This window comes from Protopterus annectens, chromosome 11.part0 (assembly GCF_019279795.1).
Source record: "Protopterus annectens isolate FY-2018-M chromosome 11.part0, PAN1.0, whole genome shotgun sequence".
NCBI lineage: Eukaryota > Metazoa > Chordata > Ceratodontiformes > Protopteridae > Protopterus > Protopterus annectens.
In genome coordinates, this window is record NC_056745.1 from 1035988618 (window position 1) to 1036001112 (window position 12495).

The window sequence follows — 12495 nt, forward strand, 5'->3', positions numbered from 1 at the left end:
AGACCATAAACTACCATAAACTAATCTCACTGGATATTCACATCCCAACCCCACCCCCTGCCCAGAAAACCACAGTGAAAAACTTCTCTAAAGCAAATTTCACACTCCTCAAAACCGAGGTGGAATCCTTTAAAGCCGCCGGGCCTGTGGAAAATACGGCCCAGACCGCAGAATCCTTTATAAACGCATTCTATAAGCACCTTCAGGAATGCATGGATCATGCGATCCCAAATAAAACCAAGATCCAGTCCTCCAAAGGCAGACGTCCTGTCTGGTGGACCCCAGCCATAAACAAACTATACAATAGAAGGAGGAAGCTACTAAATGATAGAGCAAAATCCCAAAAAGGGAAGGCATCACTGATCAGTATTAGCAAAAAACTACGGGCACTCATAAAATTGTCTAAGACCAGCTTCAAGAGAAAAATTGCACAGGACACTAAGGCTAATCACAAGGCTTTCTTTAGTTATGTTAGGAACCTGGGTGGTAATTCCCAGATATGCTCAGAATTAGTCCAAAATGACAAAAAATACACTGAAACCACAGACATTGCCAACACCCTAGCTGACAGGTTCAGCGCAACCCCCCCCCCCACCAAAAGGGCAAATATCTATCCCAGCAGAGTGCTGCCCCCCTGACATCTCAGATGCTCAGGTAAGAGCCGCCCTCTCCAAAGCAAAAAACACAGTATCAATGGGACCAGACGGTGTCCCGGGCTGCGTCCTACATGAACTCCAAGAAGAGCTAAACCCAAACATAAAACTACTGTTCAATCTCAGCCTTACTACAGGATATGTGCCCAAAGAGTGGCGTGCAGCAACAGTGGTCCCTCTCCATAAAGGTGGTGCCTCAACGGATCCTGGAAACTATCGCCCCATAAGCCTGACTAGCTTGGTCTGCAAAGCTATGGAAAGGATCATCATGGACCTCATAAATAAAGATATTGGGGACCTACAGACACTGGATCCTACCCAGTTCAGCTTTAAGGGCAGATCCTGCCTCTTAAACCTGGTTGATTTCTTTGAAACAGTCACCAAGGCCATTGACGAGGGGAAGGTGGTCCACACAGCCTACCTGGACCTCGCAAAAGCCTTCGATACAATACCCCACTCAGGCATTATAGATAAGCTCACCAGCTTAAATATAAACCCCTATGTCACTAGATGGATTGCAAACTGGCTCAAGGACAGAACCCACATGGATAGAATTGCTGGAGCCATGTCAGACTCCAAACCAGTTACAAGTGGTGTCCCACAAGGCTCAGTCCTGGGACCTCTCTTGTTCGGTATATATTTCTCGGAGGTACAGGCCAACACGGAAGGACTGTGGCTGAACAAGTTCGCAGATGACTGCAAACTGGGCGCCATAATCGACTCTCCAGCCGACACAAGCATCCTCCAGAAAGGCCTCATAGAAACAGACAACTGGTGCCAGAGCCATGGCCTCAAGCTAAATGCCAAAAAGTGTATAGTCATCCCCTTTGGCAAAAACAAAGTGCCCACAAATTACCACATAGGTGGTAATCCATTAAGTACAGAAGAAGTAATTAGGGACCTGGGGACCCAAGTTGATAGCAATCTCTCATTTGACAACCACGTAGCCAAAGTGGTTAGAAAAACATTTTATATAGCCCACCTAATCATGAAGGGATTCACATCTAGATCAGGGAGGTCATTGTGCCTCTTTACTCATCCCTCATCAGGCCCATAATTGAGTACAATGCCCCTTTTGGGATGTACCTTACCAGACACCTGCAGCAACTGGAAAGACCCCAAAAGTACCTCACCAAGAGGATCACAGGGCTCAAACAGATGCCATATGCTGCCCGGTTAAAGAAACTCCAGCTCTACTCAGTGGCATACCGCCTGTTCAGAGGCGATCTGTGCCTGACGTATAAAGCCATGTCCAACCCGGAATTAATGGACATACTGCACCTCAGAAAATCCAAATCCCATCGAGCTACGGGCTCGAGAGACTTGAACCTCAGCACTGAAATAAATAGGACATGCTGGAGGGACAGATTCATAACCCAGAGGCTCCCTTCACTCTGGAATAAAATCCCAGTCCAGGTTAGGCAGAGTCCCTCATTGACTCTCTTCAAGAGGAATCTTGATGAGTGGATGGGAGATCGTAGGTTTACGGGTATCACTTCTGTGTCACTGTTAGACAGAGGCACAGTATACTAAACTCGAAAAAGGGCATAGCAAAATAAATTTAAAATGGGTGGCAAAAGCCAAACACATTCTGGCTAGGCTTATAAATGCCCTAGGGCAGATAGCCTAGTATGAACCTATGAACATGCACACATCCCAGCTACAGAGTAACTTATGAGTAAACTCCTCAGTTCTGTGAACACCTGCAGTTACTTCAGTGTGTCTGATTGCCTCTGACTGAGTGTAAAAGAAGGTAAATTACAGCCTATCTACAACTACCCCACCTGTCTGCTACATTTGTTTACTGTACTACAGTTATATTGGGTAGCAAAAGATACCTTTTAGTGTTAACTGTCAGCATGAACATTGTGTTAGAGGTCATCCATACATTTATCTGTCTATTTGTCAACTGAATATGTATTGCTATCTTTTCACACATGGATGTCAGACCATCTTCAAGTGATCTTTACACCCCCCAAAAAACCAGTGTCCCACGTTGTCACTCCAACCCCAGTAGTTGACTAATCAGACCCCCCCCCCCGCCTTTTTTGCCGATTCCTGGATACGCCACTGCTGTTAACTGTAAATATTGCTATGTCTACTTGATCTCAGAAATGAAAAGTTGAATTACTTCTATCACCTTAATTTCCATGAAGCACAGTGGTAATATGGTGCATTTTATTGGGGTGACATAGGTTTTACAGTTACTTTAGCTTCTAGACTAACTTGAGTCCTTCAAGAGTTTATTTATGTAGTTATTTCATATATATATATATATATATATATATATATATATATATATATACACACACACACACACACACACACATACATACATACATACACACACACATGCACACACACACACAGTTTGTATTTATATACATAAATCTTTGTTAACCAGGTTGGTAGGCTGGTGTAAGGACCATTTTCAGACACAGCCCAGATCAAAAGGCAGCAACATAACGGACAGGATTTCAAACATGTGGCATTTGCTGACAAATTTACATAGAACAATAAACTTGACATTTTGGCACTGATAACCTGCGTTCTTACCCTACAGCAAGTTATTACATTAAGTTTGTTTTGAGTAATAGTTATCATAGCCGGCCTTAGGAATAGGCCAACTAGGCAGCCACCTAGGGCGCTGCTGTAGTAGGGGCACTGTTCTAGTATTTATTTGGTGTAGGCAGACCAGGATGGTATGGCGGGGGGGGGCGCCGTGGAGCCCTTTTGCCTAGGGTACAAGTTGACCTAAGGCCTCTCCTGATAGTTATGACAATAAAATAGATATACTTAGTGATTAATATAATCCTCAAGACAGTAGAAGCTAAGTAGCTCAAAGATAATGGGAGAGCCATATGAAGCACTCAGTACAAACATTCCTTCATAAAAGGTAACAAATAAGTCCCAGGTAGCAATGCCACAATGTCAGTGAGTAGTACAGGGGAGACGATTTACTTAATTGAGAACTTAGCAGTTGTCACAATATTTCCATTTGTATTCCTTAAGCAGAAAACACTAAAAGAAAGATCCAGCAAAGCTAGAATCTTCACTGTACAGTACCTTAAACCTCCTATAGTGGAGACTTATGGAATGTATGCAAATGACTCCTTAAAGACATACCAGTGTTTAGCTTCATGGCTTCTGAATGCTAATGACATTTTACGGTCACGTTTGTTTAAAGTCTTTACTGAAGCATTCAGCCCAGTAAAGCCAAGTTGAAGTAAAAAAAAAAAAGATCAGCCTTCCTCTACAGCCATGCCTGATCTCACTGCTTAATACATTATTTTAATGTCTGTGGATAGCCAGGGGCATTTAGTTGCTTTCGGACACCCCTATTTCAAAGGGTGCAGTCTATGGTTTTAACAAGTTAATAGAAGTGCTAAGAGCTACTTTTGGATTAATGCCATTGTAATCACTGTCTTAGTTTGTATCACCTGTCTCTAAGCCCAGTGTTTAATGGTCAGAATCTGGAATGGATCTGGTAGTGGGTAATAATAGTAAAAAATGACGAATATGGCTTTATAGGGCTGTGGCTGCTGGATGAGTTTGGTAGTGTGTGCATTTCCTGACATTAGTCTAGGAAGTTAGCTCTAATTACACCAGGTTGTAAGGATGGCAGGATTTAAGATTTTAGTAGGTTTTAACCATAAGAGTCAGATTGTTTCCAGAGAGAGAGAGAGATGTTTGGGTGATATTTTTGTAGGCTAAACCAGTTAAAAGTGTGGTATCTAAAGAGTGGTAGTTTGCTTGTGTACGATTAGTTGTTGAAAAGATGTAGGAATGGGCTGTACAGGCAGAGTGGCTTCTGCTAGTCCAAAAACTGGAGTAACTGTAAAACCTGTCTAAGGGGAAATATCACATTATACCAGTGTTCCAGTATTTTTATGTTTATGGACTTGCACATCATTTCTACCATTACTTTTAATTTACTTAGTGAACAGAAAGGACAGGTAGAGTTGAACACTTTTGAGTAATAATCTTGGCAGTACACTATGGTCATTCCTATAGATAGATATTAGTTTTGACAGTCTATAGGCTATTAACTATAGCCTTACTTTCAGTAATTTACACTGCAATATTTTGATTTTTTTTTATTTATTGACATTTGTTTACTGGGAAAGTCCGACTGGATGGGAGCACATTTTCAGCAGAGGCCCGTGGAGAAAAGCTCCAAAGTATTACAAAACATTTTAAGAACAATAGATGTTCTTCGTCTCACATTGCTGCAGTCATGACCTGTGGGTAGTCCGCTGTCCTCGGTCGGCCCGAATACCAAAGGGGTAGGCTGGCGTCGGTCATTGTCGCCTAGAGCTGACGTCAGTACGCAGTAGTACTTAAGCGCATGTCCGACGCCATATCCTCAGTCTTTCTTGCCGCGTGGTCCGAAGCAGAAGCAGTGTTTGCGAGTGCCGTTCGGCGTTCTGAAATTTTCATTTACCGAGTTTCAGACCGAAGACCAAGTTGGGCTAAGTACCCCGTTGGGGAAATTTTTGTTTTTTCTTGCCTCAGTTATCCGGATGTCAGAAAAAGTTAATAATTGCATTTCTTGTGGGAAACAGATACCTCATAGGGATTATCATTCTCTCTGTATTCCTTGCTTAGGGCCTGAGCACGACGTAGTCGGGTGTCGCTTTTGTGCTAGATTTAATAAGCGCACCATTAAGCGAAGGTTAGACTGTGCCAGGCTTGTTTTCGGTAAGCGGTGTAACTATAACATGCCGTCGGATCCTCCGCCCGCTACCGCTAAGAAGCGTAAGGATAAATCTTTGAGATCTAAACCGGATGAGTCGTCCGTTGCGGACGCCGGTTCTTCGGAGCCTCCGGTTGAATCTATGGATCCTGCCGAGGGTTCGGCTGAATCCCAGGGGGAACCTTTACTTTTACAGGAGTTGGCCTCTCAGGAGTTAGGACAGGCCGAGGGTGCTTCTCAGGTTTCAGTAGTTCCATCCTTACAAAAGGTTATTAGGCCTTCTACTTCAGTGGCTAAAGGCCATGCTAAGGCCAAACCTGGTCTATTTGGACCTGGTCATTCTTCTAGCTCTCCAGCCCCTGTTCCTAAAAAACATATGTTGAAAATGGCGGAGGACTTGATTACTTTGATCAGGGGTTCTATGCCCCCCCCAGAGAAAAGGCCTAGGGTGGAGGCAGATTTAGAGGGAATGGATCATTCCTCGGACTACTCTGATTCCTCAGCTGAAGAAATTCAGGATTTTCCTTCCTGTTCTGATTCGGATGCAGAGGACTCCTGTCCTTCTGGTTCTCCTCCAGAAGATTTTTCCTTTTCTGAAACTTTGGGAGCATTTCAAGTGGGAAGGTCAAGATTTTTCAGATTCTCGGAAAAGGCTTAGGGAATTTTTGTTTCTGCCACAACATAGGCCCTTGGCTATTCCTCCTGTCTTAGATGTTGTTCAGGATGTGTTTTCTGAATCTTCCCTTAATCCTGATTCTCTGCCTCCGGCCCCTGTTAAGCCTGACAGGTATTACAGAGTTCCAGAAGCACATAAGTAATTGTATAAGAGTCCTAGGGCTGATCCGGAAACCATTATTCAAGGCCCTAAGGGTGTCAGGGCTTCTGTGGCTAAAAATCCAGTCCCTTTGGATAAAGATTCTAGGGCGTTAGACAGGTGGGGGAAAAAAGTGTACACCTCCTCTACGTTAGCTATGAGGGCTTTGAATTGCCAATTTCATATGCTGAAGTATCAGAACTTTTTATTAGGCCAATTGAAATCTAAGGTGGATGCTTTATCTGAGGGTATAGAGTGTAAGGAGCTCCAGGAGTTGGTTCATGCATCAGATCAAGTTGGCAAGCATTCTTTGCAGTGTGGTTTTGATGCTCTTCAGGCTTCTTCTAGGGTGGCTGCTACAGGTTCAGTTATTCGTAGACATGCCTGGCTTAAGGATCAAATTTTGTCAGAACATGTAAAGGCTCGAATTTTGGATGCTCCTCTTCAATCTGAAGTTCTTTTTGGTCCTCCTGTGGAATCAGTTTTGAAAAGATGGAAGATAAGGCTAAGTCTATGCAGACGGTCAAGGATTTTTTGCAGGTGCAGCCCCCTAAGTTTAGTAGGAATTGGCCTGCTAGGGGATGGTCTTATCCTTCTTCGGATTATCAGCCTAAGGGCAGGTCTAGACGTGGTAGAGGCAGGGCTCATGCTCAGGGTTCCTTCAGACCTAGGACTTGGAGTTCTCCTGCACAGTCTTCTGGTGAGGGCAGGGGTCAGCCCTTTCGTAAGCAGACCCAATGACCTGTATCTTCCGCTGCCAGACCCTCCCTTACTGGGAGGAAAGTTGGGACTTTTCAAAGAAAACTGGAATTTGATCACCCAAGACAAATGGGTGTTGGATATAATAAATCGAGGTTACAAGTTTTATTTTCACACTTTTCCTCCTTTCAAAGGCATGCCGGATGTGCCTCCTCAGCAAAGGCTGGAGGCTCAGAAGCAGATTTCTTTACTTTTGCAGATGGAGGCAATTCAGGTGGTCCCTCCTTCAGAAGTAGGCCTAGGATTTTATTCCCGTCTATTCCTGGTGCCAAAGAAAGGAAACACTTGGAGGCCAATTCTGGATTTGTCCATTCTCAACACCTACCTAGAAATTCCAAAGTTCAAGATGTTAACATTACAACAACTTCTGCCTATGATAGGCAAAGATCATTGGATGGTTACCCTGGATCTCAGAGGCCTATCTTCACATCCCTATCAAGCCCAGCTGCAGGCGATTCCTGAGATTTCGGGCTGGTACTTCACATTATCAATTCTCTGCATTGCCCTTTGGCTTATCTACTGCGCCCAGGGTGTTCACAAAAGTTCTGGCTCCTGTGATTGCTTTCTTCAGACAGGGAGGAATACAAATTTATCCTTATTTGGATGATTGCCTGATTCTTGCTCAAAACAAAGACAAATTACTACAGCATCTCCACTATGTAATGACAGTTTTAAGGTGCCTAGGGTATACTGTGAACGAAATAAAGTCCAGTCTAGTGCCCTCTCAGGACATGTGCTTTCTGGGTGTGAGACTGAATACAGCCTCTCAGATGGCATTTCTGACCCCGGACAAACAAAGAACTCTTCCTCTCTACTTCCAGCAGTTATCAGTAATGTCCAGGCTGACTGCAAGGACAGTCCTCCAAGCCTTGGGGTTCATGGCATCTTGCATTCTAGTACTTCCCAATGCCAAACTGCATATGAGGAAGCTACAATGGTATCTCAAAAGTGTGTGGGCTCAACACTGCCACAGTTTGGACACTGTCATTCGGATTATACCTTGCATCCAGAAAGAATTACTTTGGTGGGCTCAGGAATGTCACCTAAACAAGGGACTCTCTGTGTCCAGACCAGAGGCGAGTCAGATCCTAACGACGGATGCATCTGACTTAGCTTGGGGAGCACACTTCAATGGAAAATGGATACAAGACATGTGGCCTCCCAAACTACTACATTTGCATATCAACATGAAGGAGATGTTAGCAGTTCAATTTGCTTTGATAGCATTCAAGGAACTCCTTCAGCCAGGACAGGTGTTGATACAAACAGACAACACAACAGTCATGTGGTACATCAACAAGCAGGGGGGAACCCATTCCTACCCTCTTTGCAGACAAGCAATGATTTTATGGGAGACTGCTCTGGGTTTGCGAATCAATCTTCAAGCAAGGTTTCTGCCAGTAGCACAGAACTCCCTAGCAGATATTTTCAGCAGACAAATGGTGGATCCCCACAAGTGGAAACTGGATCCTCAGATTTTCAAACAATTGACTGTGGCTTGGGGAACTCCAGACATAGATCTATTCGCTTCCCCACTGAATTTTCAACTTCCAAAATTTTGCACAAAGATGTTCCACCCAGATGCTTGGAAAGTGGATGCTCTGTCTTTCAGTTGGAACAACCTTCACGTTTATGCTTTTCCTCCTCTGCCTCTTCTCCCCAAGGTACTCTTGAAAGTCAGACGGGACAAGCCTTGCATGATTCTAATAGCACCAGACTGGCCACGTCAACATTGGTATCCTCTGCTGAGGAGTTTAATCCAGGAGCCTCCTTGGCCTCTGCCACAGATGCCTCATTTGTTGTCCCAGTCAAACAATCATTTTTTCAATGTTCAGGTGCAGTCCCTCCATCTGACAGCCTGGCGTATTCTGTGATGGAGCCGGTGGGGTCTCAGCTTCCTCAACAGGTTTTAGATGTCATTCTGGAAGCTAGGCGGCCTAGCACTAGAAAAGTTTATGCTGATAAATGGAAGAGATTTTTTCTTTGGAGCACTGCAAAGGGTTTTGATGTTTCAGTGCCTAATTTGAGTTTTGCACTACAGTACCTTACTGAATTACTGGACAAGGGTTTGTCATTCTCTTCTGTGAAGGTTCATGCTGCAGCCATTTCTGCTCACTATGATTGTGACCCTCCTTTATTTTCCCATCCTTTGTTCAAACAATTTCTTAGAGGGGCAAAGAATATAAGACCCCCACGTGGAGCTCCTACTCCTTCCTGGGATCTCAATTTTGTTTTGGAGAAACTTACTTTACCTCCTTTTGAACCTGCAGCTACGTCTGAACTGAAGTTTTTGTCTTGGAAGACTGCTTTTTTGTTGGCCATTACTTCTGCCAGGAGGGTATCTGAATTGCAGGCTCTCATGGCAGTTGAACCTTTTTTGATATTCCATAAGGATAGAGTTTCTTTGCGGACTAACCCTACTTTTATGCCTAAAGTGATTTCTAGTGTGGCCTTGAATCAGTCTATTCATTTGCCTACTTTTTATGCTGAACCCCAAAATAGGGGGGAAAAAGTCTTGCATTCTTTGGATATCCATAGGCAGTTACGTTACTACTTGAACAGAACTAAGGAGTTCAGACAGACTCAACAGTTATTTGTTTCTTTTGCTTTGAGTTCACAGAGGAAAGCTGTTTCTAAGCAGACTATTTCAAAGTGGATTGCTCATTGTATTGCCTTTTGTTATTCTCATCATGGGAAGGATGTCCCTGCTGGGATCAGGCCTTATTCTAGTAGGGCTACTGCCACTTCTACTGCTTTTTTGAGGGGTGTAGCTACTAAGGATATTTTGGAAGCAGCTACTTGGAGTTCTGTACACACTTTCACTAAGCATTACCATCTCCCTCTCTATTCCAAGTCCAGGGCTGGGTTTGCCACTGCAGTTTTACAGGGCATGTTAGCAGCCCCTAATTCTTTGTAATTTGCCAGCCTCCCTTTTCCTTTGCTTTGGGATTCTACCCACAGGTCATGACTGCAGCAATGTGAGACGAAGAACATAGTACAGTTTTGTACCTACCATAAATGTAGATGTTTGAGGATCTACATTGCTGCAGTCCAATTTTCCCTCCCTCCTTCCCCTCTATAGGTTGGGGTTGCTGGGTTTCGTTTGGAGATATTCTTTACTTACACACTGGGGGTTGTTGGGCTTTTCCTATTTTTGGCTTTGGCCTTTCCTTTTAGGCCTTCTGACATCTGGGGCAAGAAAGACTGAGGATATGGCGTCGGTCATGGGTTTAAGTACTACTGCGTACTGACGTCAGCTCTAGGCGACAATGACCGACGCCAGCCTAGCCCTTTGGTATTCGGGCCGACCGAGGACAGCGGACTACCCACAGGTCATGACTGCAGCAATGTAGATCCTCGAACATCTACATTTATGGTAGGTACAAAACTGTACTTTTTACAGCATTCAAACGTAATACAAAAATACAGTTTAAATAATTATACCAAATTAGACATAATATGAAAACATTGGTTATGAATGATTTGTTATACCTTGCTTTGTAGGGAGAGGCATATCTGTAATTATGTATTGATACTGATAACTTTTTTTTTTCTATATTTTTTGCCTCTATGCTAGCCAGCTGCCAAGCTTATTTCTGGTCAGCCTTCTGTCCACTTGATCCATCACCACTGGGGTGTCCCCATTGTGAGAGTGAGGGTTGGCTAAAGGGGCAGTCATGCAAGCAGCTGCAGGAGTGGTTTGTGCATTTACCACAAATTAGGGCATTTTTAAGTAAGGCTCTAACTCTTTCTGTGACATTGAACACTCATGTCACAGTAGGGTTCTGTGTACTCCCCAGCTGCCAAGCTTATTTCTGGTCAGCCTTCTGTCCACTTGATCCATCACCACTGGGGTGTCCCCATTGTGAGAGTGAGGGTTGGCTAAAGGGGCAGTCATGCAAGCAGCTGCAGGAGTGGTTTGTGCATTTACCACAAATTAGGGCATTTTTAAGTAAGGCTCTAACTCTTTCTGTGACATTGAACACTCATGTCACAGTAGGGTTCTGTGTACTCCCCACATATGGGCAAGCTGAACCCACATGCTAATAAATTCTACCACCTGCCTGGCTTGGCAAGCCCACATCTCTAGTCCTAGCCTTTTTGATGATGTGCTTGCCTTTACTTGCATGATGGTGATTAATTAACTGGAATCCACCCCTCTGTCCCTTCAGACTTGGCAAGTCAGCATCAGCTGCTCACTTGCATCCTCCCCTACTTGACTCTTCACCACTCAAGCTACTATTCAAACTGTGGACTTGCGGATTGAGGTCAGGGCCGTAGCACTCAATGAATCAGGGTCAAATCTCAACAGAATATGGGACAAATTAAGAAGTAATCAGGGACACTTAAGGACACATTTAAAATATTAGTACTGTTAGCTTGAGACATCGATAGAATATGAAAATATGAATGAATGTACATTTTCTGAAGTAAAAGGTCTATAACTCCAAATGTTGTTTATTAAGAATAATTCACCACTTTTTCTCCAAAAGCCACATATTTTAGGAGGGATTTAAAGTGCTGAGTAAAATTTGAGTCAAAGTCAGGGACAGTTGAAAGGTATGGTCAGGGCTGTATGTGTTTACACAACAAAGCCAGGCACATGTACTAAGACTGATGACTAATTTAGCTTATCAGACATTTTGTTTCCCTCCTTGAAAAGGTTAATTATTGTCAGTTAAACCAATCCTTTTCTTTATGAATGAACACTGTAATCTACTTTTTTCATCAGGCTCAAAAGCCATTTAGAATTTCAGTTGTACAGCATGTTTCCTATAATTAAAAAGATTGCATGATACAATTCACTTTCACCATTGACTCTGCTTTTAAAAAAAAGTCTAATTTAAAATGGCTTTTGTAACCTTTTATTTTCATATTCCAAAATGTCACTATTTGAACAGTGTTCTTATAAGTACGGTATGTGCTTTGTTTCTGTGGACTTGCCCATTATAACTCAGACTTGTTTTGATTGTAGCAGCAATGTAGATGCAAACATTGACAATAGGTGGATCCAAAGGCTGGTTTTAGTCAATTGCCAAAACTGAGCTAACATATCTGATAGCCCAGAGAACTATTTTGTTTGACCTGATGATGCACTGATATTCTGTTTTTTTTTTTTCATTTTCACTCCTTAATGTGTGCTCAGGTCCAGAATACTGTGCTGAAATGCCTATAATCATGTTGTACAGTTTTATCTTTTTAAATCTGATATACACATCTGACTTTGTATGGGAATGCTTTGAAGTTATTACAAAACTTGTTTTTCTTTTATAGGATGTGAAAATGGTTGGCGATGCTGTCTTATAAACAGAGATAAAAAGATGCCCAGTACAGATTACATAAGGAATGGAATCCTTTATGTTACTGAAAAGTAAGATTATGAAAGCAGTTGTTATAATAGATGGCTGATCGTTCTCATTCTTTAATATTCCTTTTTTAGTGCTATTAAGTCAGCAGGTTTAAACAATGAAGATTGGCACTGATCTCTGCTACCACAGGCAATGTATCTTTTTTTTTTTTTTTTTTTTTTTTTACTTTTGTTGGTGTAGGTTTGAGACAAAGTGTTATGCTTT

The 12495-nt window shown here is 42.9% G+C and overlaps 1 protein-coding gene across 3 annotated transcripts in view; it reads left to right on the plus strand.

The window, feature by feature from the left end:
* GRAMD4 (GRAM domain containing 4) overlaps positions 1–12495 on the plus strand; it is a 2037033-nt gene that overhangs the window by 1825305 nt on the left and 199233 nt on the right. For all 3 annotated transcript variants that reach the window (XM_044088380.1, XM_044088381.1, XM_044088383.1), the window contains one exon: positions 12197–12293. In XM_044088380.1, coding sequence (XP_043944315.1) covers positions 12197–12293 — 97 coding nt within the window. The remainder of the gene's footprint in view (positions 1–12196; positions 12294–12495) is intronic.